This window comes from Alligator mississippiensis, chromosome 7, assembly GCF_030867095.1.
Source record: "Alligator mississippiensis isolate rAllMis1 chromosome 7, rAllMis1, whole genome shotgun sequence".
NCBI classification, from domain to species: domain Eukaryota; kingdom Metazoa; phylum Chordata; order Crocodylia; family Alligatoridae; genus Alligator; species Alligator mississippiensis.
This window is the reverse complement of record NC_081830.1, coordinates 10,492,332-10,519,501: the sequence shown is the minus strand read 5'-3', so window position 1 is coordinate 10,519,501 and position 27,170 is coordinate 10,492,332. Positions and strand designations below refer to the sequence as shown.

General features: G+C 59.7%; 2 protein-coding genes across 3 annotated transcripts; one reads left to right on the top strand and one right to left on the bottom strand.

Annotated features, from left to right (window-relative positions):
- Positions 1–247: 247 nt before the first annotated feature.
- Positions 248–20,750, top strand: FER1L5 (fer-1 like family member 5). Its single transcript, XM_059731684.1, is given in 45 exon segments — positions 248–340; positions 592–720; positions 998–1,060; positions 2,652–2,702; positions 3,360–3,390; positions 3,726–3,880; positions 4,096–4,216; positions 4,589–4,692; positions 5,027–5,323; positions 5,401–5,444; positions 5,754–5,827; positions 5,928–6,040; positions 6,172–6,285; positions 6,377–6,554; positions 6,789–6,913; positions 7,314–7,414; positions 10,836–11,013; positions 11,094–11,249; positions 11,386–11,517; positions 11,708–11,871; positions 12,001–12,365; positions 12,508–12,659; positions 12,800–13,037; positions 13,279–13,356; positions 14,039–14,091; positions 14,285–14,722; positions 14,790–14,948; positions 15,031–15,129; positions 15,220–15,381; positions 15,813–15,978; positions 16,063–16,511; positions 16,738–16,863; positions 17,070–17,225; positions 17,374–17,465; positions 17,678–17,848; positions 18,059–18,357; positions 18,443–18,588; positions 18,759–18,847; positions 19,029–19,124; positions 19,218–19,359; positions 19,465–19,564; positions 19,786–19,952; positions 20,053–20,162; positions 20,275–20,422; positions 20,533–20,750. Coding segments are annotated over 45 exon segments (6,702 nt in total). The 5' UTR covers positions 248–262; the 3' UTR covers positions 20,626–20,750.
- Positions 20,751–21,050: 300 nt separating this feature from the next.
- LMAN2L (lectin, mannose binding 2 like) lies at positions 21,051–26,179 on the bottom strand. Of its 2 annotated transcripts, XM_019486201.2 has the most exons (9): positions 25,997–26,179; positions 25,571–25,689; positions 25,145–25,262; positions 24,041–24,123; positions 23,178–23,210; positions 22,555–22,716; positions 22,350–22,464; positions 21,963–22,082; positions 21,051–21,816 (listed from the first exon to the last, which is right to left on the bottom strand). In XM_019486201.2, exons 1-9 carry the CDS (start codon positions 26,175–26,177, stop codon positions 21,674–21,676), a joined length of 1,074 nt encoding a protein of 357 aa, XP_019341746.1. In that variant the 5' UTR covers positions 26,178–26,179; the 3' UTR covers positions 21,051–21,673. The 2 variants fall into 2 exon arrangements, with proteins under 2 accessions (XP_019341746.1, XP_006275061.2); XM_006274999.4 differs by lacking the exon at positions 23,178–23,210 and having other exon boundaries at positions 25,997–26,178.
- Between the last annotated feature and the right edge of the window lie 991 nt (positions 26,180–27,170).

The following is a 27,170-nucleotide window of genomic DNA, read 5'->3' as shown; positions in this document are numbered from 1 at the left end:
TCACAGTCCATCCCAGGGGGCAGCTCCCCATGGCAGGCCAAGATTCAGGGTATCTGGCAGCCTGCACATGAAGGGTACATAGGATGATGTGTGTTGGGCTTTGTGTTTTGACCATACTGCATTATGCAGGCAGCCCCATGGGTCATGTGTATGGTGAATCAGGGGATGGAGTATGAGTTCCCCTCTGAGCACCATCCAACCCAGGCGGGCCGCATCCCTCCCTCTCCATCCTTCTGCAGTCGGGCCAGCCAGGGCTACTGGCATGGACCATCGGAGACCAGGATTTCACAGCCCAACGTCTCGCAGGCAGGAGCTCGGGGACAAGCAGCAGGATTTCCAGGTACCAGGCTGAGGTCTCTAGAGCAGGGATCTCCTCAGGGAAGGTGGCCAGGGAAGGGTCCAAGTCAATCCTGCCTGCCGCAGCCTAGCTAACCACCTTAGCTCTGTCTAGAGCCAGAAGTCATGTGTACAGCCCATTGGCTGGATTGAGCCCACAGAGCAGCTCCAAGTAGCTGGCCAGAAGCATGAGAGCAGCATTGGGTCTAGCTGGGGCTGGGATTTGAGCTGTGGCCCCTGCCCTTACCTCAACAGGTGCGTGTGAGAGTGATTGAAGCCTGCCAGCTCCAGGGGAACAACATCCGGCCAGTGGTGAAGGTTTTTATCGGAGAGCACATGTTCCGCACCCGGATCAAGACTGGCAACAACCCCTATTTCAATGAGGTGTGCATTAGAGTGGGGCTGTCTCGGAGGGAGCTGGAGGCTGAGAGACGGTGCTGTTACAGAGGGCAGGATGGCCCAGGCAGGGGGCTGTGACTGAGGGGTGATGGGAGATGGCATCATCCAGGTATGGATCCAGCTGGGGGTAGTTGTATCTCCCTTGGATTCCTGCTCCACTGAGCCAGCTGTGTAGCAGCGGCAGGACCAGTGTAGAGATGAAAACCTGTGAGCCCGGCTGCCTCGAGTCCTGTCTGACTTCCCACTGCCTGTTTTCCTTCAGGTGTTTCTCCAGAGCTTCCACGAGACACCAGCTCAGCTCTTTGATGAGACCATAACCATCCAGGTAGCATCAGGAGCCCTGTCCCAGCTGCCCAGGGTCAGGGTAGTGGGGTGACATGTCCAGCCCTGCCAGGGTCAGGCAAGACAGATGTCACGACTGTTTTCCTTACTCAAGCTGATCTGGACCTGGATTCACAGGGGAGTCAGAGCCACGTCTGTACCCAACCACGTGGCAGGGATTCTCTCACGTCCACGTCGGATGTGGAGTCAGATCTCAAGCTGTGTGGTCTGAAGCTCCGTGGCTGGGGCCAGGCTATGTAGGCATATAGAGTGACACAGGAATCAGCCCTTCATGCCTCCCTGTAATCAGTGGTGGAAAATGGGATGCAGCTACAGAAATAGTTGAAGCCTAGAAAAGAAAGCTTCTGTCAGTGAGAGACTTGGTGGGCACACCAGTTGAACAGCTCAGTTTCCTCTGATTGATGCTAGACCATGTTCCTAGTGGATCCATTTTTGGATCCCCGTTGGATTTCCAAAGTGGATTTCCAACCTTCTGTTTTGAAGCCTGGTTCCATCTTCCATGGTGTCTGCTTCCACGCACAGCGCTGTCACCTGGTGATTTATTTATTGGATCCTCCAAAACATTAATGAAATTATAAATGATGCAGAGTGGATGCAGGACAGAACTGTGGGGAACCCCATGTGATATCTCCTCCCCCTTCATAGGGTCATAGGAAAGTCTAGGGCACATCTAGTCCAGCCCCCAGCTCAAGGCAGGATCAGCCCTGACTAAACCACCCCAGCCAAGTGTCTGTCCAACCTGCACTTGGAAACTTCCAGGGTGGAGACGCCACTAGCTTCTCTAGGCTGTCTCGCAGTGGTATGTCAGGTCATAGGTGGCTCTTCTTGGTGTACAGTGAGCCAACCTGTCATGGTCTCATCTTATGGGAGTTTCACGTTGACTACATTTTCTTAGGAGGGTGTCATTCAGAGGTATGTGTCAGGAGGGGGATTTCCCCCCCTTCTTTTGTGTTGTTGGGTGTTGGCTGCAGCCCAGGCTGTGGGCCAACAACTGGGCTGGGCCAGTGCTCCTACTAGGACTCAAATTCAGAGGGTCCTGGCTAGAAAGTCTTGCCCTTCTGTTCAGGGTCAGCCTGATGCTGCACTGGGGTCAGGAGAGAATTCTCCCTCCTGGTCCAATGGGCATGGCCTGGGAGGCTTTGTATGGACTGGCAGGGCACGATCTCTGCTTGGTATCTCTTGAGTGCATCGAACCCCAATGGCAGCAGTGGGCACTGCCAGCCCTCATTGCTCAGCATCACCTGGGGCAGGGCTGGAGGCTCTCAGTGTCTCTGGGCCTGGTGACTGTGCACGGGGTTGGGATGTGGTATTAGGAACAGGTCAGGCTGGGACATGTCTGGGGGGTTGGATGCGGCTGGTTTTATTGGAGAAGTTATTTTGCCAGGGAGAATTCTGATTGGGTAGCATTTAGGTGGGCATTGGCGAACCACAGCCCTCTAGACCAGCTGCATCTGCCCCGTCGAGTCAAGGATTATGGGTAATAGACCCCTCCTGCTCTTCACTGTGTGGGGCCAGAGATAAAGACCCGTCCCCAGGAGCATGGGTAGTGAACCAGGCGTGGCTTTGATTGGCAGGTGCTGAACTCCCGGGCAATACGCGCCAACTCCATGATCGGCATGTTCAAAGTGAGTTGAGGCCTTGGCCTTGGTCTCCCCCTTCCCTGCCCCCACTGGCCAGCGCCCCATGGAGAGGGAATTCATCCTGGCCGCAGGAGGCTGTTGAAGGCAGAAAGTCTCCAAGTCCCTGCCTAGCGCTGGCTTTGCCATGACAAGGCCCTGCAGTGCAAAATGCCAGCCAGCCTGTCTAGGGCAGCTAGCAGAAAGGGTTAACTCTGGCCCACTGTCAAGCTTTGCCACAAGAGATGCTGGCAGCCATCTTGCAGCGCAGCATCTCCATGCTTCTATTCCTGTGAAGGAAATGGCCTTCTCTCCCCTGATTTTGGGGAGCTGATCTCTTTTTTTCTGAGATGTGTATGTAGTGGGCATGGAAATAGGGTAATTTGCTGTTGGTTCCCAACTTAGCTGAGGTCCCTGAAGCAATTTAGTTGCCCATTCTCTCCCAGGTGGGGAGATCTACTCCTGGGCCTAGTCCTAATGCAGGCCACTAATGATGTGTGGCTCCTGTGGCTCATTAAGAGGCTGCCAATCAAAGCAGCCTGGTGCAGGGTGACAAACGCAGTGGGCGGAGCCATCTCAGAGACCTCAGTCATGTGCTCAAAGCACAGGTCAAGGTGTCAAGAGTTTGGGGTGCTGTCCTAACCGGTGCCTCTCTCTGTTCTGCAGCTCGAGTTTGGACGTGTGTACAGCTCCCCTGGTAGGTGAACATGGGCATGGGCTGGGTGGCTCCTGCACCCTGGGTACAGAGGTGAAGATGGTCTTATTTCCACCCCCTGCAATCCAATCCAGCCCATGAGCCAGGGGTCATACCACTCCCCAGACTGGCCACATGGCCCTCACATCATCAGCCTCCACTTACCCTCCCTGGGGCAGTGCCCCTCATGCCTCTTCCCTACCATCACTCGAAGCAGGCGCTGTCTTCCTGCCACGTGGTTGTAATCCAGGGAGCAGGCTCCTTGCTGACCTGGGCCATGAGAGCGAGCTCCAGCCTGGCCCAGTGCCTTTGGGGGAGCCATAGGTAGGTCATCCCAGGTGCTAATTTTGACCTTTTCTTTCTGACCCCTGAACCAGGCCATGCTCTCAACTGCAAATGGCTGAGCCTCTACCACCCTGATCACCTTGGGACGGGCTTGAGGGGCTACCTCCAGGTCAGCCTCTGTGTGTTGGGAGCTGGGGACCCCCCACCGGTAAGTGCTGCTGGGTGCCATCAAAGGGTATCCCCTGGTTCCAGACTAAGGGGGGCTGGTGAGCTTGTGACAGGGCCTCCCCTGTGCCATGGTTGCCTCAACCACCACCTCATGCCTTGTGTGGAGGTGGCCCCTGCTCCCCGCTCCCTGTCCTGCCCCATGGCATGTACCCAGTGCCCTCCCATGTGCCCAGTGCCTTTCCCACCTCTCTGCAGGGCCCAGACAAGCCTGCCGAGGGCAAGGATGGGGAGGCCGCTGTGCTCAAGTCACCCGGGGTGCCCGTGTGCATGGCCACCTTCCAGCTCTGCGTCTACAGGGCTGAAGATTTGCCTCAGCGTAAGAGCCGCAGGGGAGGTTGTCTGTCGCTTAGGCATGTGCTGGTGCCCGCCTGAGACACGTGTGTCCTTTGGGGCCTGCCTGGGATGCACATGTCTCCTGGTGCCAGTGCCTACTTGGAGCACTTGTATTCCCTGGTGCTGGTGCCTGCCTGGAACGTGTGTTTTCTAGTACTGGTGATCACCTGGAACACGCATGTTCTTTGGTGCTGGTGCCTACCTGGGACACGTGTGTCCTCTGGTACCAAGGACCACCTGGGACGTGCATGTCCTCTGGTGCTAGGGACCATCTCAGGCTGGTGCTGCTTCCTGCCTCTCAGGCCCCAGCCAAGGGAGGTGTCCCCACTCATTCAAACTGTGTATGTGCCCTCAGCAGAGTATATTGGGCAGAGCCCATCGCAGCCCCTGCTCCCTGCACAGCCCCAGGACAGTGGTGTGGCTGGCCTCTGCGTGGAAGTCAGCTTTGCAGGGAAGACGGTAGGTGAAGCGTAGCTCCAGGTCAGAGAGGTGTCTGCCAGGGACATGCATGTCCTGTGCCCATGCCCAACTGCTAGCACCTACTTGGGGCATGCAGGTATTCCAACACCTGCCTGGCACATGTTTGTCCTCTGTCGCACTGATTTTTCTGGGATGTGTGCGCTCTGGTGCTGGTGCCTGTCTGGGACACATGTTCTCTGGTGCAGTGAATCCCTGGCACATGCATGTCCTCTGGTGCCAGTGACACCTGGTACACGTGTGTTCTCTGTGCTAATGCCTGCCTGAGATTCACGTCATCTCAGGCTACTGACCACTTGGGACACATGTTCTGTAGTGCCAGTACCTACCTGGCACATACATGTCCTCTGGTGCCAATAACCACCAGACATGCATTAACTTTGGTGCTGGTGACTGTCCAGGACACGTGTCCTGCAGTGGTGGCACCCACTTGGGACACGTGTGTCTACAAGTGCTGGTATACAAGGCCATGTCTGGCTTGCTGGGGCCCAGGTGGGGAGGAGTGGGGCTTCCACATGCACCCCAGCTGTGCTGGTCTCCTCAGCTCCGGACAAGGTCAACGCCAAGACAGGACAACCCCGTGTGGAACATGGCTCTCTTCCTTCCTGTCCAGGTGAGCCAGGCCTTGTGCCAGGTATCTCCTCCAGCCCCCAGCCTGCCCCGCTTCCCACCACCCTCTTCTCCCTGCAGCTACCATCTGTGTGCGACACGATCAAGCTGGCTGTGCTGAGCGGGTAGGTTGGGCCACATGGGGAGCTAGGAAGGGCCTTGAGGGGTTAATCAGGGCACATGCATGGTACTGCTTGGCTGCCTGTCTGGCTGTCCAAGGGTTGTGGAGGGGGTGGGGGGGGCACGCCACCCTCCCAGCTCCCATGAACATCAGCCAGTCTTGAGGGAGTGTAGAGCTGGGACTCAGCATCACACCTCCCTGATACAGTCAGCTCCAGGGCATCCCCCACCCAGCCCTGGCACCCCCTAGAGCAGGCAACGGGCAGCTCAGAGCTGGGCCCCCTTCTCACCTGCTGTCTCTTCCATCCTTGCAGGGACCAGCCCGAGGCCCTGGGCACTGCAGCTATCAGACTCTCGCAGGTGTCTTCGGTGGGGACAGAGGCAGAAGGTAAGGGCAGGTGGGGGCAAGGCTGGGGCTCTCATCTCATGTCAGGGGTGGGTCTTTGGGCTGGGGCCCTCGCTGCTCTCAGCCACCATCTTGCTTCCAGGGGACTTCGGTGGATTCCTGCCCTGCTTTGGGCCCAGCTTCCTGACCCTCCACAAGTGCCTCAGAGACCTCCCCAGCCAGCCGGACACACAGGAGGCACACAAGGCTGGGAGTGTGAGTCAGGGGCCTTGACCCAGGGTGGAGAGGGCCAGCACCCTGGTAGGGGTCTGCCCTGAACAGCCAGGCCCCCCACCCCCAGCCAGCACTCATGCTTCCTGCTGTTCATGCTCCCTGCTGTTTCCCAGGGGGATGCCGTGACCTACTGTGGCCGGATCCTGGTGGAACTGAGCACCAGCATGGAGGCCCCACCTATCCAGGAGATGCAGGAGATCCCTGATGATGCTGTGGCCCGTCTGGAGGTAACTGCCTTGGGAGGCGGGAGCTGGGGGTCTGTGCTGCCTTGGCACTGCAGCCCATCTGAGCATGGCCCGTGGGCTCCATCCTCTGTAGCGCTACCTGCCCAGGCGGAAGTACGGGCTGTGCGCCATCTTCTACTCAGCCACCATGCTGCCCCAGCTCACGGGACTGCTGCGCCTTCAGGTCAGCATGGGGCACTACGGGGACAACACCGAGCACAGCTGCAAGCCTGTGCCTTCCTCCACCCCATACAGCCAGGCTGTCTATGATGGTAGGCACCGGGCGCAGGAGACAGGTGCTGTCAAACACGGCTTCCTTAGGGCTCCTGGTTAATCCAGAGTGAAAATGGATTAAGCCAGTGACTGGACAGTGGTTACAGTGTTTAGATCTGTAGCCCCCAGTGGTGGTTGAAGCAGAGAAGCCTCCCCACCACACACCCCTGGCCCATCACCCTCAGCCTTAGGGCTGGTCCTGAGCTTGCACCTTTTCCCATCTTCCCTGGCAGGGAACCGTTATCATTACCTGCCCTGGTATGACACCAAGCCTGCGGTGGCTGTAACCTCCTTCTGGGAGAACGTGGGCTACCGTCTGGATGCCCTTAATGCTCTGCAGGCCATGCGTGACAGGCTGGTAGGTGCCAGAGCCATGGGGCAGGGCAGATATGTGCCATGGGGTTCCCCCCATGGGAGGCAGTGCCAACAGTAATGCTTTACCCACTGGGGCAAGGGCATGTGCCCTCCCTGCCAGGCCCTAACCATGGCCTCTGCCTTTCAGGGGTGTGCACAGAGTTGTACACCTGCCTGAGGGGATCAGGCTGGACCTGAGACCACACACAGGGCCCAACAGGCTGCCCGCAGGACTGACGATAGCCACATATAGGGTTGCTGGCCCCAGAGGAGCTGAGCCAGCCAGCATGGGCCTGTCCCAGCACTGCCTGATAAAATCAATGGGATAGAAACCATGGGTTTCTGGCCCCTGCTGGGGGTGGGAGAGCCTGGGAGACACTGTCAAGAGTTTCCTCTTCCCCCAGAAGCAGAACCTGGAGGCCCTATGCACCGTGAAAACCCCTGACAGCCCTGCTTGGACCCACGCCTCCAAGAAACTTCTGGAGGAGCTGCTGGAGGACTGCAGGTGAGCGCAGCCCTGAGCTGGGGCAAGGCTCTGTAGTGTAGACAAAACCCTGGTACCTCTGGCCAGGCCTCTGGACCCTCTGCCAGAGGGTGCAGGCACCAGCAAGGCAGGGCAACACCCAGGGGTGGATCTACCCTCATGTATTCTCCCTACCATGCATATTTATCTCTAGTTAAAGAGAACAGAGGTTTCTTGCCACACCAGGGGGTCTGGCACTCTGTTATCTGGTCAAAGATCAAAGCAAAACCCAACACAGCTGGATTGGTCAGCATGCTAGTTGGCTAGAGGTTCAGGGATCACTAGGATCCCCTACTAATTGGTTGGAGGATAGATTAGGTTAGGGTATAAAAACACAGTGGACTGGGCAAAATCAGTCAACCTATTTTTCTCTAGTTAAAGAGGAGCTTGCTGTGCTCTTACTGATATGCTCAGGGCCTAGCACCATGGTATTCCACTTGAGATCAAAGCAAAAACAGATCTTTAAGCCTTCCTTAGAGGCATTCAGTGTTGGCTGCAGCCCCCTGGCTGGGGATGGTGACTGGGCTGTGCTAGAGCTTCTGCTGGGACTCATACCCAGGGTAGAGATTTTGCCCCTCTGCTTAGCCTCAGACCAGTGCTGCACTTGGGGTCAGAAAGGTATTTTCCCAGCTGGTCAGACTGGTATGGACTGAGGAGGGGGGGCAGGGGGAAGGGTTGCCTTCCTCTGTATCAGGTATACAACTCTACCTGGGATCTCATGAGCATCTATTAACAACATTGGCAGCAGCATGTTGTTGGCTGCCATAGATTTAATAGATTTCATAGATTTTTATGGTTGGAAGGGACCTCAGTAGATCATTGAGTCCTATCGCCTGCCCTGGGCAGGAAAGAGCGCTGGGGTCAGATGACCCCAGCCAGGTGCTTGTCCAGTCTCCTCTTAAAGACCTCCAGGGGAGAGCACCACCTCCCTTGGAAGCCCATTCCAGATTCTGGTAACCCTTACCGTGAAGAAGTACTTCCTGATGTCCAATCTAAATCTGTTGTCAATTTGTGGCCGTTGTTTCTAGTTACCCCAAGGGAGTGCCCTGGTAAACAGAGTATCTCCCATTTCTTGCTGCCTGACCCCCCCCGCCCGAAGAATTTGTAGATGGCCTCTCACCTCTCAGCCTTCTCTTGCAGAGGCTGAAGAGATCCAGGTTCCTCAATCTCTTCTCATAGGGCCTTACCTGCAGGCCCCTAACCATACAAGTAGCCCTCCTCTGGACCTTCTCAAGGTTATCCGCATCCTTCTTGAAGTGTGGTGCCCAAAACTGGATGCAGTACTCCAGCTGCGGCCTCACCAGTGTCGCATAGAGAGGAAGCATCACCTCCGTAGACCTGTTTGTGATGCATTTGCTAATGCATGGTAAAGTGCGGTTAGCTTTACTTGGGTTTGGATTGTAGCCGTGTTGGTCTAAGGACATAGGCAGACAAGGTTCCTTGGGTGAATTTGATATCTTTTATTAGACCAACCCAAATGGTTGGAGAATAGTTATTAAGCAAGCTTTCAGGTTCAAAAACCCTTCGTCAGGCTAAGGAAGCTGCAGCAGTTGGTGTGTGCTCTTCCTGGATGGAAGTTAGCTTTACTTAACACTTCATCACATTGACAACTCATGTTCATCCTGTAGTCTACTATGACTCCGAGATCCCTTTCTGCCACTGTGCTACTTAGAGGGTCATTTCCCAGTCTGAGTGTGTTGGCAATTCTTTCTCCCTAGGTGCAGCACTTTGCACTTATCTTTGTTAAAGTGCATCCTGTTCTGTTCTGCCCACTTTTCCAACCTGTTCAAATCTGCCTGAATCCATTCCCTGCCCACCCATGTGTTTACTTTGCTCCATAATTTGATGTCGTCCGTGAATTTGGACAGAATGCTCTCCATGCGCTCATCCAAGTCACCAGTGAAGATATTGAACAGTACTGGTCCAAGGACCGAACCTTGGGGGACCCCACTGCCCATATTTTTCCAAGTTGATACCAACCTGTCTAGCACCACTTTCTGGGTGCATGCCATAAGCCAATTCACCACCCACCTGACCGTGTAATCATCTACTTCATGGCCACTTAGTTTATTTATAAGAATGGGATGAGACACTATTTTGAAAGCCTTTTAAAAATCCAAGTAAATGACATTTACCTTGGCTCCTTCATCTAAGCATTTTGTGACCTGGTCATAAAAAGAAACAAGGTTAGTCAGGCAGGATCTATCTGCTATGAACCCATGCTGGTTGCCTTTCAGCATTATTTTTCCTGCTGGACTCCCACAAATGTGTTCCTTAATACTTTTTTCAAAGGTTTTCCCAAGGACAGAGGTGAGACTAACTGGCCTGTAGTTAGCCAGATCCTCCTTCCTCCCATTCTTGAATATAAGAACCACATTGGCGCTTTTCCAATCATCTGGGACCTGTTCTGAGCACCATGAATGTTCAGACAATCTTGCCAGTGGTTCTGCTATGACACTGGCTAATTCTCTCAGCAACCTAAGATGAAGATCATCTGGGCCTGCTGACTTAAACATGTCCACCCATGGTTCCCCTGCTTTCCCTGTGGCAGGTTTGGGTGTGAAGTCTGGTGTTGTGTCAGGGCTCATGGTAGTTTTGCTAAGAGGTTGGACAATTGGATGCATCTGGGATGGTTTGGACAGGACTGATCCTGCCTCAAGCTGGGGGTTGGACTAGATGTGACCTCCAGACATCCCTTCCAGCCCTCGTTCTCTATGATATAACTATTGGCATGTACACTGATTTGCTAGATTAGCATAAAACAAACAAAACAAAAACCAAGTGGAACTGGGCAAAAACCAGCCAGAACAGCCCAAAGATGTGTCATGAGTCCCATAATCATTAGAATTAAACCTAGGTCTCTTGCTCAGTTTTGTAGAGCAAAATCTAGTCTTCCTGAGAGTCTAGTCAGGGCTTTCACTACTTCCCTACAGAGTCATTGCTACCCCTGAGATAATATGGCCACACTGGAGGTAAGGTTTTGTTTTTGTTTTTTTAGCTAGAGCTAGCAACAGGCTGCAAGGCTGTGAAATAGGAGAGAGGCATCATCAAGAATGGCTGACAGATTGTAGAAGAAAGGATAGTCTCAGTAGACAACAAGACCATTAAGAAGGAGAGAGGGGTGTTAAGACCAATGGAGTGAAGAGATTAGCAGGAAGTAGAGCCACGAAATCAAATCCAGGGAGGTCCTGACTACCTCCCATAGGCCAACCTAGGAGCTCTGTGCCTGCATACAGCCGGGCTATGAAGAATGGGCAATGCCCCCATGGGGTCTCACTCTGGGTGTGCCTTGACCCATGGGGCTGAGGGGCAACACCTTGATCTCAGACCCTGTGCTAGGCCAGGGTCCCCTTCTCCAGGGTAGTGGGAGCCCTAACCCACCCCTGGCTCTGTGTCCCTGCAGGAAGCCGCTGCCTGACTTGGAGGGGCGGGTGACAGCCACGATCCTAGACCAGCGACTGCGGGAGCAGCGGGTTCGGCTCCTCCGTCGGGTGGCCCGGTGCGCTGAGAAACTGGGCGCGGAAGCGCTGGTGGCCCAGGCTCAGGATTGGCTGCAGCAGCTGGCTGCCGTTGCCCACGAGGTACATCCATGCCCACCGCAGCCCTGGGGGTTGGGGAGTCTCAGCTGGCTGCTGATGCTCTGACCACGCTCTGACACCAGCCCCAGGTCAGCATCCCTGATGTGATGATCTGGCTGCTGTGTGGCGAGCAGCGCGTGGCCTATGCCCGGGTGCCAGCTCGTGCTGTCTTGTTCTCCAAGGCCGGGCCCCGCACCTGTGGCCGGCTTTGCGGGAAGACCCACACCCTCTTCCTGAAGGTATGGGGCACCCTTGAATCCCTCCCACAGCTCCTCAGCCCCCCGCTCCCCCCCCAGGGCACTCCAGGCCCTGGTGAGCACTGCCCTGTGCTGAAGGGGTCCCAGAGCTGAGGTCTGCTCCCGCTACTCTCCTCAGAACCCCCAAGGTGCTGGGCAGGATGAGGCCGGGCAGGGGCAGCTGCGGGTACGGCTGTGGCTGGGGCTGGTGACTAACAGCGAAGCCTTCAAGCGGTGCTGCGAGGGGCGGGTCCAGGTCTACGCTGAGACGGTGAGAGGGGCATAAAGCCAGCCTGCACCCAGGCATGGCCTGACAGGCAGCAGGCAAGGGTGGGGCACCGTGGGACCTCATGCTCGTCGCATGGCCCACACCATGCAGCTCACCACGGCACCGTGGCCAGGACTGCTCTGGCTCATGCCTGGGGATTTAGGCCTGGGTCTGATGTGCCCCTTCTCTGCAGTATGAGAACCAGGTGAAGGAGCTGGGCAAATGGGGGCCAGGGGAGCCGCCAGATGCCTTCTGGTTCTCCGACATCACCGGCAGGCTGGGGCTGCCCATGGACCGGTTCCAGCTGCCCCGGGGCTGGCGCTGGGCAGGGGACTGGGCTGTGGAGCCACAGCGCAGGTGAGGCCAGGAATCTCCCCCTACTCTCACCTGGGAATAGGGAGAAAGAGGGTGGCCAAGCTGCAGCCGGCACCTCTGACACTGCCCGCTTCTTCAGGCTGCTCCTGGACGCAGAGACCAACCGCAGTGAGGTGCTGGAGGAGGTTTACGAGCAGGAGAACCGGCCACCAGGGCAGGACTGGGCACCTGCCCCTGTGCCCCACACCAATGCTGTGAGCAGGGGCCATTGGGCTGGGGATCCCATCATCCCAGGGTGTCAGCCCTCCTCACCAGCTGGAGACCCACCCCATCTGGGGGTACTAGGGGCACTGGCCTCCTCTGTAGGGCACGATTCCTGTGCCGTGAGGGCCCTTCACAGAGACCAAGCCCATGCTGTCATCTCCCTTCGCAGGCTGGGGTGCCCATGCCCCCGAAGGAGCAGGTGGCATGCCCGCGGGGCTGGACTGTGGAAGATGACTGGCATGTGGAGGTGAACCGTGCGGTGGATGATGCCGGTGAATGGCCCTTGGCTTTGCCCCCTCACGGGCCGTGAGGATCAGGGTCCCTCTCAGCCCAGCCCCACAGGCTTATGGGGGGCTTAAGGGAGGTGGTGGGAGGTTAGCCCAGTGCCAGAAGGCCATGGTTGTCTCCTTCCAGGCTGGGAGTATAGCATGGGGTCCCTGCCACTGACGTGGGCCGCGGCCGAGAAAATGTACCACACACAGCGGCGCCGGCGCTGGCTGAGGCGGCGCCAGCGGGAGCTGAGTCCCCGGCGCCAGGCGTGGGAGATAGCCTCCTTCCTGCAGCTGGTAACAGGGTGGATGGGCGGTGGGGATCCGGCCCCTCTGCCTCCAGCATCCCTGGTGGTAGATGGAAGCAGGCGGCTGGATGCCTGGAACGGCTGGGGGCTTCACCTGGGTGTGACCATCTGACCCAGTTCTGCCCACAGCATGTTTCTGAGGAAGCTGCAGCCTTGGAGAATGAGGATTATGGCTGGGAATACTCTGCAGAGCCAGATGGGAAGTTCCACCTGCACGCCCAAAGCAATGATGAGTATCGCCGGCGCTGCTGGCACCGCCGCCTGGTCCCAGCCCGGGCCTCTCGCGTGGCCTCCATCTTTCTCCTCGAGGGCTCCCTGGTGAGTGCTAGGGGACCTCTGCTCCTCCTGTCGCTGTGGCTAGCCCTGCGTGAGTACCCATGGTGCCTCTCTCGGCCCAGGGCACGGAGCCGACAGGCAAAGCTGTGGAGACGGGCAGCAGTGAGGTCGGGACACCACAGAGCCCTTCACAGACCCTGCTGCAGCTCCACACACCCCTCATTGTCTGCATCTTCCCCCGTGAGTCCCTGCACAGGGCATGGCTGGGGCTGGCGGGGTAGGGGAGCACTGGGAAGGGGTGAGAACCACGAGCACTCCCCACTCCCCCACAGACCCCACATACTACCAGCTGCGCTGCTACATCTACCAAGCCAGGGACCTACTCCCAGGCAGTGGCAAGACTGCAGCAGGTAGGTAGCACCCCTGTATCTCCCCCACAGACCTGATGCCCTTACACCTGTGGCCTTGGGGTGGCCTCATGGACCTATTGTGATGCCCCTTGATAAATCCTTGGGGCAGCCTCACTTCGAAGACTCTGTCCAGGTCTGGCACCCTCAAGTGTCTCTTCTGGAATGAAGAGGCCTGGCCTCTTTAGTGTCTCCTCATGGGAAGCCCCTCCATGCCCCCGATCATCCTGTTTGCCCTTCTCTAGTTCTTCTGGATCCTTTTGGAGGTGTGGGGACCAGAGCTGGACAGAGTCTTTGAGGTGGGGCCTCCCCAGGGATTTATAAAGGGGTATCAGGACACTTTCCATTCTGTTCACAACTCCCTTCTCCATCATCCTTGACATGTTTGCCTCTGATGGCTGCTTAGCCCTGAGCTGATGCATGTAGCCACCTGTCCATCATGACTTCCAGACCTCTTTGCTGCATGATAACAGCTAACACAGAGCCCATCCGAGTGTAGGTCGAGCTGAGGCTAATTTTGCCCAGGTGCATCCCTTGACACTGATCTCCACTCAATTAATTTGTCCCGTTGTTCATTTGGACTCATGTAGGCTGCCCATTTACATTTTGCTTTTTATCTTGGAGCCAGTTTCTAATCCATGCATGGATGTTCCCTGCAATCCCCTGACTCCCTCTCTTTGTTAAGAGCTTCTGATGGGGGACCTTGTCCAAGGCTTTCTGGAAGTCTCAATAGACCATGTCAGCTGGATCACCCTGATCCACCTGCTGCTTGACACCCTCAGAGAGCTCTGGTGAAGCAGGATTGCCCTCTGACAGTGCCAGGCTGATTCTTCCCGAGCAAGTTGTGTTCCTCCATATGCTGAACAGTTCTTTCTTTCCTTCTTGTTTCTACCTGTTTCCCTCCACAGAAGTCAGGGTCACTGCCCTGTAGTTCTCTGGGTCCCTTCTAGAGCCTTTTCTAAACAGGGGAGTCACATCCACAACCTCCAGGCCTCTGGTATCAAGGCTGTTTCTAGTGCCCAGCTGCACTAGGACAGTTAGGAGCTCAGCAATTTCCAATCTGAGCTGGTTCAGGACCCTGGGGAGAGAGGCTGATCCAGTCCGTGGCAGATCCAATGGGTGCCCTGGAGCATACAGGTCCCCCCACTTGCTGCTGCCAACTGATGGGGTTCCCTCTCCCACCCCAGACCCCTTTGCCCATGTGGCCTTTCTGCACGTAAGCCAGCACACATGGACAGTGCCAGACACCCTTCACCCAGCCTGGGACCAGACATTGCTCTTCCGCCGCTTGCTGCTCTATGGGGACCCCAAGGCCTTGGCCCGAGACCCCCCTGTGGTGGTGCTGGAGATCTTTGATCAGGATGTAGGCGTAAGTGCGGCTGTCAGGGCTGGGGCTCAGGTCCACAGTTCCATGGCCTCATGGTTCCTCTTTCCAGGGCCAGGATGAATTCCTGGGCAGGAACATGTGCCAGCCCACCGTGTGCCTGCAGCCCAGTGTCCGACGCCCACCCCGGCTGCGGTGGTTCCCCATCACTTGCAGGCAGCAGCAGGCTGGGGAGGTGCTGGCTGCCTTTGAGCTGCTTCTAGAGACAGAGGTGAGGGAGGGGGCTGCGGGCTCGGATTGAGGGGCACTGGCTGGGCCTATTCCTGCTGACCCCCAGCTCTGCCTCCCCACAGGATGGGGCACCGAGCCGGCTGCCGCCCCCACCGTGGCGGGACGGGCACCACATCACACCTGCTGAAATCCGGCCTGCCGTGCGCCCAATGGCCATTGAGGTGAGTGGGGCTGGGGGGGCTGGCGCAGAGGGAAGTTGGGAGGGGCTGCAATGCCTAGCAGCCCCCTGACCTATGTGCTGGATGCTGCAGGTGCTGGCGTGGGGGCTGCGGGGCCTGGCCAGTTTCAAGTTGCTGCCTGTGGGCTGCCCAGCACTGACCGTGGAGTGCGGGGGGGTCTCAACCACCACGGCCCCCATCCGCGACCTGCAGCACCACCCCAACTTCCCCCAGAACGTCCTGCTGCTGCGTGTGGTGAGCTGTCTGTCTGTCTGGACTGGCCTCAGCTGTCTCTCGAGGACCCCCATGCCTCGTCTGTCTGTCCGTCTCTAACCCCACACCAGGCCTTGTCCGTCTGTCCCTCACCCTGTGCCATGCCCTGTCTATCTGTGTATCTGTCCCTGGCCCTGTGCCAGTCCTAGTCCATCTGTCTCGCTGTAACCCCACATCAGTGCTTGTCCATCTGTCCCTCTGTGAACTCGTGCCAGGCCTTGTCTGTTTGTCCTTCTGTCTATCCATCCCTCTATCCCTGGCCCTATGCCAGGCTTTGTCTGTCTGTGCTGACCCCAGGGCCAGGCCTCACCTGTCTGTCTGTCTGTGCCCCCATGCTGGGCCTTGTCTGTGTGTCTGTCCTGGGCCCTAGACCAGGCCTCGCCTGTCTGTCCCTCTCCCTGCCCCTTCCCCAGGTGCTGCCTGTGGATGATGACTATGCGCCCGCGCTGGAGCTCAAGGTCATTGACTACCGGGACTTTGGCTACCAGCCTGTGGTGGGGCAGAGCTGCCTCCGGGACCTGCGCCCCTTCCTCTGCCAGCCCCAGCCCGGGGGTCTGCACCTCCACCTGCCCCCCCGAGGTAACCCCCCAACCTGCAAGTGCCCCTCACTCCCGATCTGCAGCCCACCTATACCCTTAACCCTGTGTTCGTCCCACCATACAGGCAAAAGCAAGGGCTGGATCGCCAAGGTGAGTGCCTCAGCCCCACACCACGGTGACCCCAAAGCTCCCTCGCTCGGGGAGCCAAACAAGCCACACCACTGGCTTCTCTGGGGCCCAGCAGGGAATGAGGGGGCTACTCCATTGCTCAGGGGGCTGCTGATTTCCTGGAGTGACGCATCCTCTCCCCCTCCCCCCGCAACAGGTGCTGAGCCGTGTGGCCAAGCGGACGTGGGGTCGCTGGGTGTTGAGGCCAGAGCAGGTGGGCAGAGCTCCTGGAGGGCCACGGGCATGATGGGCACTGGCCCATGACCTCTGACCCCTGATCCCCACCAGGCTGATGGGGCGGAGGAGGAGGAGGAGGCTGAGGCCGACTGGTGGAGCCGATTCTATGCAGCCACGGGTGACCTGACCAAGAGTGGGGAGGCTGTTGCAGCACTGGACCCCCTCCAGGTGGGTACAGAGCAGGTACCACGGTGTCTGCCTTGCCCCGAAGGGGAGCATCCACACTGGCCCTGCCCCTGCCTCCATGGAGGGAGCTGCCAGCACAGCGAGGGCCCCATGTTTGTCCCGCTGCACCCCAGAGTGGTTGTATTCCAGCCGCTGCTCCGGGGCTGGGGAGGCCTGACCTAGCCACACATGTCCTATCTTCCCTCCCCTCCCCTCCCCCCCATGGCAGATATACAATTGTGAGCTGGAGGCTGTGAAGCAGTTTGAGGGGCTGCAGGATTTCTGCCAGACCTTCCCGCTCTACCGGGGCTGCACAGAGCCTGGTGATGACCCCCTGGTGGTGGGAGAATTCAAGGTGAGAGGGCTGGGGCCATCAGCTGCTCTGTGCTCTGCTCCCTGCCATGTGCCTCCTCCCCATGAGCTGGTCTGCTTTCTGCTTCCTTCCCTGTGCCCCCTGCCCCATCTGCTGCTCTGTTTTCTGCTTCCTGCCTTGTGCCACTTGCCCCATCATCTACTCTGCTCTCTGCTCCCTGTCCCACCCAGCTGTCGCTCTGCTTGCAGGGCCTCTTTCGCATCTACCCGCTGCCCGAAGACCCTGGAGCACCGCTGCCCCCACGCCAGTTCCAGGAGCTGCCCCCGAGCCAGCCCCAGGACTGCCTGGTGAGGGTCTACGTGGTGCGAGCCTTCAACCTGCCCCCCAAGGACCGCAATGGCCTGGTAATGCACAGGGGCTTTTGCACAGGGGCTCTTGCATGGGGACCATCCCAGGGGGGTTGCATGAGGGTGTGCAACATGGGGTGGAGTGGAAAAGGGCCCTGGCCCCCCCTCAACCCATCCATGACCCCCCAGTGCCTGTCTCCCACAGTGCGACCCCTACATCCGTGTCACTCTGGGCCAGATGAAGCTGGGGGATCGGGACAACTACGTGGCCAACACCCTGGAGCCCATCTTTGGAAGGTGGGGCTTGGGGTTGTGGGGTCTGGGAGACCTGGAGGCCAGGGGCCTTGGGAACCTGGGAGCTAAGGGGAGATCAGGGGGCTGGGAGCCAGGGAGCTGCTCCCACTCTCATCCCAGGTCAGGGGTGGCTGCCCAGGTGCCCAAGCTTTGCCAAGGGGTGGAGGGGGATCTGGCCTAGCCTGGACCACCAGCGTATGCCCCTGTGCTTGCAGGCTTTTTGAGCTGTCCTGCCACCTGCCCCTGGACAAGGACCTGTGTGTGGCGCTACTGGACCGGGACATGGTGCAGCCTGACCAGCCCATTGGGGCTACCACCATTGACCTGGAGAACCGCTTGCTGTCCCGGCACCGTGCCCACTGTGGCCTGGCCCCTACCTACCGCCTGTGAGACCCCCACACCTCCCCACAGGGCCTGGGGATACCAGCCAGGGCTCCCCACAGCTCCAGCTAGCTCCACTGCTGCCTCAGTTTCCCCCAAGCCTCCTTCACTCACCCCAGCCCACCTCCACACCCACAGCCCTCTGCCCCCACCCAGCCCAGTCAGTGCCTCTCACTCCCAACCTGCAGCACCCCCACCCACTAGTGCCCCCCACTCCTGACCTGCAGCCCCCTGTCCTCCCCGCCCCACCAATGCCTGTCACAAGGCAGGGAGCAGAAAGCTGAGCAGCCGATGGGGCAGAGAAGGGGTGGGGGGCATGGGCCTGCCTCAGGGCTATCTAACTCACCCACCCCTGGTCTCCACAGCTCAGGCCTGGGGCAGTGGCGGGATCAGATGCCCCCAACACAGGTGCTGGAGGAGCTGTGCCGAGCACGGGGCCTGGTGCTGCCTGAGTTCAGCGAGGACGGCCGCCAGGTTGGCTTCCTGGGCCGCAGCTTCCTGCTTGCCGACTTTGGTGAGTGCTGGGGTGGGGGAGCTGGGATCTGAGGGGTGGTTGTTCCAGCCTGAGGGCCCTGGTTCCACATGCCCTGTTGCCACAGAGCGAGCAGTGCCAGCACCAGCTCTGCGGTACCTGGGTCCCCCCCGTGAGCGCCTGGCGCTGCACCTGCTACACACCTGTGATCTCGTGCCCGAGCATGTGGAGACACGGCCCCTCTACAGCCCCACCCAGCCTGACATCCCCCAGGTAGGCCTTGGTGGGGGGCAGCCAGAGCTGGCACAACAGGTGTTGTGGGGATGGGGTGGGGGCAGAGCAGGACGGGGGTGTGGATGGCTTGCTGGGTGCCCCTCGCTCCTGACCCGCAGCTCCCAACCTTGCTGGTGCCCCTCACTCCTGACTTGCTGGTGCCCCCCCAGGGCAAGCTGCAGATGTGGGTGGACATCTTTCCTGAGAGCTTGGGCCCCCCCGGCCCCTATGTTGACATCATCCCCCGAAAGCCCAAACAGTGAGTGGAGCAGGCCCCGCACCATGGCAGATTGACCAAGGTGTCTGGGAAGGTGGGAGTGGGGGGCAGAACCCAAAACAGGAGAGCCCCCTGGGGGGTTTCTCTTCTGCGAGGGCCCTGCTGTGCCCAGAAAGGAAGGTCTGGGTGCTCCCCACTCACTTTCTTCCCCACCCTGCCCCAGGTATGAGCTGCGCTGCATCGTGTGGAACACGTGTGAAGTGGAACTGGAGGAAACAAATATCATGGGGGAGCACATGAGCGACATCTATGTCAAGGGGTATAGTGCCCCTCACTCCTGACTCAGCCCCCTGCCTTTTCCAGTGCTGCTGGTGCCTCTCACTCCTGACCCATGACTCTGTGCCCGTTGCAGCTGGCTGGATGGACAGGAGGATGCGCGGCAGCGAACGGATGTGCACTACCGCTCGCTGGGGGGCGAGGGCAGCTTCAACTGGCGCTTCGTCTTCACGCTGGACTACCTGCCGCTGGAGGGTGTCTGTGTGTTGCCCCGCAAGGTGAGGAGCTGTTGGGGCAGCACCCCCCGGGTGTGGGGACGGGGATTGGCGTCCAGTGGGGGCTATGAGGGGGTCTGGCCACACTCACCCCCATCCCTGAGCTAGGAGCACCTGTGGAGCCTGGACGAGACGGTGCTGAAGCTGCCACCCAAGCTGGTGCTGCAGGTCTGGGACAATGACAAGTTCTCAGCTGACGACTTCCTGGGTGAGGCCTCTCCCCTGCTTCCTGCAGCCACAGGAACCCTGTGGGGGCCGCAAGTTGGGAGTGAGGGGTATTCGCAGGACAGGGAGGGCTGCAGGTCAGGACTGGGGCTGGTCCCCAGGGCACTGATCCTTGTGGCCATTGACTGCCCATGGCTGGGACGGGAGGCTACCACCCCTATAGCCACGAGCACCCCTAGCCCACATCCTCCCCTCCCACCACAGGGGCCCTGGAGCTGCCGCTGACCCAGGTGCCGCGCCCAGCCCAGCGCCCCCGTGACTGCACCCTGCGGCCCTCACGGGACCCTGGCACCAACCTCTTCCGCCAGCGCAGCTTGCATGGGTGGTGGCCCTGTGCCAGCTACAACAAGGCTGGGCACCCACACCTGGCGGTAGGTGGGTGGGGTGGGGCTCCCAGCCCCCCCCTGCCCCCAATACCTCGTTTTCCCCCTCTGTGCCTCAGTGTCCCCCTCTGGTGCCTTCATTTCCCAGGGCAAGCTGGAGCTGACACTGGAGCTGCTGCCAGCCAAGGAGGCGGAGGAGCGGCCAGTTGGCCGGGGTCGAGAGGAGCCCAACATGTACCCCACACTGCAGCCACCCGTGTGAGTATCAGCAGTGCCCCCAACTCCTACCAGTATAAGACTGAGAATCCCCCCCACCCTGGCCCTACTGATGCCCTCCTCCTATTGCCAAACCTCTCCTCCCCCCGAGCAGGCGCCCAGAGACCTCGTTCCTGTGGTTCACAGCACCACTAAAGACCCTGCGGCACATTGTGTGGCGCCGGAACCGTTGGCGGGTGCTAGGGGGCCTGGCCTTACTGCTACTTGCGCTGCTCCTCACCTCCTTTGTCTATGCTTCCCCGGTGAGTCACGGGCTGAGCTGGGGCCTGCAGTGCCCATGGGAGGGGGCAGGCCACAGCTAGGTGCCATGGTGCGGGCTATGGCTGGGTGCTACAGCTATGCTTCCCTGCAGCGCTACCTGGCCATGAAGCTCATCAACCCCTTCCAGAGCACCCACTCCTTCGGCAGCCTCAAACCAGTGCTGGGGAGCAGTGGCCAGCACTGATGTCCTTGTAGTGGCGGCAGTGCCTCCTGTCCCTTGCCATGCTCAGCCCTGGCTGATGGGAGCCTAGAACTGCCTTCGGGATTGTTGCAGCAGCCACCCAAGCCTCTATAAAGGCCCAACGTGGACACTGTATGTCATGTGTGTTGGTATCCTGGAGCCAGGGTAACTTGTTTCCGGACATTTAGGGAATGCCAGGCGGGAGGTGGGACTGACGTGGCAAGTCTCCACCTGTCACCTCCATGGGCAAGAGATGTGGAGGTGGGTGCTGCATCCGTGAGACATGGGACTGGGCCTGGCACAACAGCCCCAAACCTGCTGGATTAACCTAACCCTAGTGTCCTTGCCCACTGGGAGCTAGGGTCTGGCGGTGTTTCCGTCACCCACATGGTGAGCATGGGCGCTTAACAAAGCCAGACTGAGGCAGGTGAGTGGGGCACTGGTTGGTTTACTCCCAAGCCCCCCCAGAGGCCAGATGCCAGGAGGGCTGCACTATTGCCCTGCTGTGTCATTCCCCCGCCACCACCTCATAAAGGCTATGAACAGTGGAGGCCACATGGATGTACGTGGGGGCAGCTCCCCACCCTCACCCTGATAGCAGGCCCTTCTCCAGCAGCTGGGGCCATGATGAGAGTCTCCATCCATTCAGACTCTGACCCTCCAGGCCTTGAGGTAGCATCACCCGTTGTTCCCCTCGGCACTCTGACTGAGGCAGGAGCTGCTGAGCCAGGCTTTGGGGGCAGCTTGAGGCTCTGGCAGCAGTGCCCAAAGGCGGGAGGCCAAGGCAGCTCCCCCAGACAGCAGCATATCGGTCCCAGTAGTTCACAGAGCTGGGCCTGGCACCCAGGGTGGTGGGGTGGTCTTGGTGCGACTGTGAGGGCCCTGGCCATGTCCTAGACCTAGGGCTAAAGTTCGAGGCACTGATGGCAGGCGCTCAGGGACAGGGGAAGCAGCAGCTCCAGGCACAAGGCAGAGACCCAGGAGCATTGGGATTCTGGTGCAGGGGCTAGAGGTGCGCTGGCAGCACTTAAGCCCCTATGCCAGCCACAGCTCAGTAGAAGTGCTTGCGGCTCTGCTCCTGCCACTTGTTGTAGACTATGATGCCAATGACAACAGCAAAGACAGCGGCCACCAGGGAGAAGAAGACGATGAGGAAGAGGGCCAGGCCGCTCATGGGCTCCAGTGGCACGTCCACTGCAAGAGGCAGGTGATGGCATGAGCCTGCCGCCGCGCCCCCCCCCCCAATCCTTGAGAGCCCATGCCAGCCCTGCAGAGAGGCTTGGCTGGGCCCTAAGCCCCTGGTGCTGGGCACATGGCTGCAGCCTCCTTCCCTCACTCACAGCCAGGGAGCTTCATGTTGTCCACGACAGGCAGGAAGACCTCACGGTCCCACTTCTCCTCTTCGGGCGTGCGCTCCACTGTGAGCTGGTAGAGCTTCAGTGAAATAATGTCGTGGTTATCTGTGGGCACAGGAGGGCATGTGGGCACTGTACCAAGCTGTAGGCAGGCCCCCAGGCACAGGGAAGCCATGTGTGAGGGACCCAGGCACCCAAGGGGCTCTTGCAGGCCGACTCCACCTTGCTCTGGTGGAAACATCTTGGGCTCCAGTAAGCACCAGGTGCCACGGCATTGCGTAACAGCCTGCTGGGCTGCTAGGAAGGGGGGCCTTTGATCCCAGAGCACCTCATCCCTGTGGAGCCTGGCACTGGGGACAGGGGATCCGATACCTGAGAGGTCCCCGGTGACAGAGGAGGTGCCGAAATAGTAGCCTCGTGGCAAGCGCACACCCGGTACGTCAACACAGTCTCGCCACTCGTGCTTTCCGTCGATGTCTATCATGACCTGGAGGACAAATGGAAAAACCAGCTCTCAGGTTGGGTCATGCCACGCATCCCACCTTAGACTGCTGCTGCCCCCCCGCCCCATGCTCACTGTGAGGCGTCGCTTGACGTAGCGGATGACAAGGAAGGTGTCATGGTCCAGGTTGCGCACCATGGCGGTGCAGCCACCCAGCTCTGTGGGGCGTCCATCGTGGTCGTGGTCATAGCTCAGGGACCCATTATTCACCATGGCAGAGATGTAGGGGAACACACGCTGCAGTGGGAGGAGAGGAGACCTGAGCAATCACTCGCACTTCACTGCTAGTTGCAGGGAGCAGGGCTTCTGGGCACAGCTCTGAGCTGAGGCAGCTAGGCTGGAAGCTGTGGCTATCATGGCTGTAGCCTCCCACCAGCTAAACAGAACCCCCCAGGAGATGCCCCTCAGCTCTGTTTATGGCCACCTGCCCCAGATGCATGCTGCTGAGAGCCCCCATAGCACACTTGGCCTGGTGTGAGATCTGGGGAAGCCTGGCTGCAGGGATATGCAGGCCATGGCAGCCTCTAGGTCTGTACATCACCAGCCATGGGCTGCAGTCTCTCCCCTCCACCAGATGGCCAAGGGAAGGTGCTGCAAACTCCCCCCTCCAACCACGAAAATCAGGGAAGCCACAGTCGCATGCAGGAGAGGCTGAGCACTGGTATAGCCCTGGCAGCTGCCCCCCCGTGAGTGGGTACCTGATTTCCAGGGGTATAGCGCCTCTTCTGAGCCTGAGTCCCCAGGGGGAGTGCAAAGCAAAAGAGGTACAGAAGCGAGACAGTCACAAATCTCAGACCCTCCAAGAGAGGCCATCTCAGGAAATGCAGAGCCAAGGAAAGCTGCCCTAGCCCCAAGACCCTGGCCACGCTTCCTTGGGGGTCCCTTCCAGTCTGTGGAGCCAGGCAGGAACCTGAAAGGCTGGATCAGACTCAGGCTGGGCTAGGAGAAGGGTTCCCAGTTCTCCAGAGTTGCTGATCTGTGCGCTGAGGTCAGAGGCAGCCAGACCCCAGGTCACAGAGAGACAAGGGATCCTGCCACACACTCCTGGACAAGGGCCTTCCTGGAACCAAGTGATACCTTTGTTTGGGGCAAAAAGCAGCCAGAAAGATGCCCCTTAGCTCATGGATTCCCTTCCCTACTGATGCCCCAGAGAGATCCAGACTAGAGGACAGGCCCATGCTAGAGCAGAGCTCAGCGCATGATGGGATTCAGAGGCCCAGGAGGAGATCCGAGGTGCTGGCACAGGCAGTGGGAGTCCAGGATGTGCCTCCAGAGTTGAGGGCTCTGTACTGCAAAGCGGGCTCTACCACTTCCCTCTTCCCAGCCTGGCAGTATCCCCTGCCCTCAAGGGGTCAGCACTCACTCTCTCTTCTCCCCCAGCTGGCAGCCATGTCTATGTCTGTTGCTCTTGCTCTGAACATAGAAGGGGCCATAGATGGCCACCACGCATGGACAAAGCATCAGAGGAGGCAATGGGAGAGAGAAACTCAGGAGAGAGGCAGAGGGCCCCACAGGTGCCAAAAGCCATAAGCCAGCCAGGTGGCCTCCCAGTGCCCCTCACCTCCTGCTGCTTCTCCTCATTGGGATATGTGTCCACAAACACGCCCAGCCCCAGGAAGTTATCCTTGCTCCCGAAGACGGGTCCTGCACGAGGGGGGAGGGAGAGAGAGATTGTCAGCCATCTGCCACCCTATGTCGTTCTGGACAGGGCCCTGAAGTCACACCCCGAGGGTAAACCAAGTCACGAGCCCCATCAGGAGCCACAACCCAGTTCATCCACCTGACACGCAGAGAAGCCTCCACTCGGCAGTGGTAGCATTCAAAGGCCAGTCAGACCACGTGGCTGAGGTCAGTGACCCAACCTGTACTGCTTAAGAGAGAAGCTGTACCCTGGAGGCACATAACCCCACCAACTCCTGTCAGTGCTCTGAGCATCCAGAGCACAGAGTAGCCACAGGGGGTCCAAAGCTGCAGAGTCGAGGGAAGCAGTGGACTCTCCATCACTGGAGAGATTCAAGGAGAAGTCAGACAGCTGCTGGGCTGGGATGATCTAGGCATGGCAATGCCTGTGTTCTGCTATGGGGCTTCTGGGCTTTGCTGGTTGTCCTCCCTGCCCCACGTAGCAGCAGACAGGGCGGGTTTAAACCTTCCCCAGAGGTACTGGGTGCTGGCTGCAGCCCAGGCTGGGAATGGGGACTGGGCTGTGGCAATGCTCCTGCTGGGACTCAACCCTGGGGGTTCCTGGCTGGAGAGTCTTGCTGTCTGCTCAGGCTCAGACTAATGCTGCATTGGGGTCTCCCCTGCTCAGACTGGTACAGACTGGGAGGGCTTTGCCTTCCTCTGTAGCGGGGGCATGGCTTCTGCCTGGGATCATTTATCATCTGTTAACCACCTTTTACAAGACGGTGGCTGCCCTGGTCCCCCTGTTTTCCCTGCAGCAGGGTCAGGACCGATGTCTGGTGTGGCACCAGGGCTGATGATTATTTTGCGGAGAGTTTAGATGATGGACATGTCTGGGAAGGTTTGGACGGGGCTGCCTCAGGCAGGGGGTTGGCCCAGCTGTGACCTCTGCCGGTCCCTTCCCGCCCCACTTTTCTTGTGAGTCTACAATTGTCTCCCCATGTTTCGCCACCACCTTCCTCAAAGCCACTCCCTGGGCTAGCACCTGTCTGCATGCGGTCCTTGGTGTACCAGAGGGCGAACCCATCGCCGTTGAGGTTCTTCTTGCCCTGGCCATGGATCTTGAAGTGGACCTGCATCTCCCAGTCCCGCAGGTAGCAGGGCTGTGAAGTGGAGAGCATAGGCATGGTCAGGGGCATGTGGATACCACAGGCCCAATGCTCCCTGGCTCCAAGGCAGGTCCCTTGGGCATCACGGCCATGCAGCCAGCACCTTTACACCCCAGTGTCTGGTTTCCTCACAAAGCAATTATCCCCCAGCGAAGCTCATTAGGAGCAGGGAGTCCATTAGATCAAGGAAACAAAGGGAAAGTGAAGGGGGGGGGGGTCCTATTCCTCCCTGCTCTGCATACCGGCCCGAGTCCAGGCTAGAGCTGACAGCCAGCCCCTTCATCCCGCGCTGCAGCACTCACCACGCGGTTCCAGACGGCGCCCTGCCGGCTCTGCTGGTCAGGCGTCAGGCGGATGAACTGGGTCATGACCATGGCGTTGCCCAGCAGGTCCCAGAGCGCGGAGCTGGATGAGCCCACGCCTGGGGGCAGGGAGGGAAGCATCTGCACCCACTGTGGCCTGGGGGGCAGTGCCTGGCTTCCCCCAGCACTGCGGGCTCAGCCCCCACCCTGTGACCATCTAGCTGCCCCCCAAGTGCCCTCAGCTCCGCCCCTGGGAAACAAAGGCCCGCCCCCACACCCTCAGTTCTCGCTTGGGGGCCGCAAGCCCCGCCCCTTTACCCTCAGTTCCAACCTGGGATCCCCTAAGCTCCACCCCGTCATCTCAAGCCCCGCCCCCAAGCCCCCCGTTCTCCCTGGGGGGGGTCCTAAGCCCCGCCCCGCCCCCACCCTGGTATGGCTTGGTGAGCGAGTGCTCGCGCTTGAAGTGCTCCTCGGTCTGCTCGGCCCGCGCCAGCACCAGCGTCGCCAGTAGCAGCGGCAGGGCAGGGGCTGGGGCCAGGCGCAGCCCCACACACCGCAGCCGGCCCTCCGCCGCCATCTTGCCCGCGGCCCCGCCCCGCGCGCTCATTGGTCGCCGGGGCGCCCGGCCTCCGCCGTCATTGCCCCTCAGCCGCGGGACTCCGCCCCCCCACCAGAGCGGTGCACGGCCATTGGCGGGGGGCCCGCCATCCCCACGCTAGGAGGGGAGGGGCGCTGCCGCGGGGCATGCCGGGGAATGGAGTGCGGATAGGCACTTCCTGTCTCGGCCGGCCCGTCTTAAAGAGCTCGAGTCCCCTCCCCCCCCTCGGGAGCCGGCGGCGGGTGGCGACAGAGAAACAGTTGCCGGGCAACCCTGATGTGAGGGGGTGGTTGCCTAACAACGGACGGCGTGGTGATGGTTGCCGAGTGACCCCCCCACCTGCCTTTTGCCATTGGAGAGGGCGGCTTAGGTTTGACATGGCAGGTTGCCGGTGACCCTGGTGTCAGTTGCTGAGCAGCGGTAGGGTCGCAGTTGCTAGGCGACCCCTGGTCCTGGTGGCATGGTGACGGGTGCCGTGGTGTCAGGGCTGTGGTCGCCTGGCGACGGGAGTAGCGGGCTGGTGGGGATGCCCGGGTGATGGTGGCTTTGCGTTGACGTGGTAACAGTTGCCAGGTAACCCCGGTGATGGCTGCTTAGCCACGCCATGGTACTGGTTGCTGGGCAACCCGCTCCCCACCCCCCCACCCCCTCTCCGGGGTACCGGGCAGGGGGTGCTGCCTGTGACAGCAGGGTTGAGGCGGGGGCAATGGCCCAGCGCCGCCACGGCTCCTCGGGGCCGCCTGCTCTGTTGCCACGGCAACACCATTCCGGGTACGGCACCGGTACAGCGGGGCGGCCCGGCCGCTCCTTCCCCCCCGGCCCCGGCCCCGGCCCCGGCCCCCTGCCGCGGATCGATCCGCCGCCTCCAAACAACAGCGCCTCCGGCCGCGACTCAGCTCCGCCCCCCGCATCAGGGCTGCCGCCCCGGCGGCTCTTCCCGCCCCTTTCTCGGCGGCGGCCCTGAGGGGGCGGGGCGGGGCCGGGCCGGGGGGGCGGGGCCGG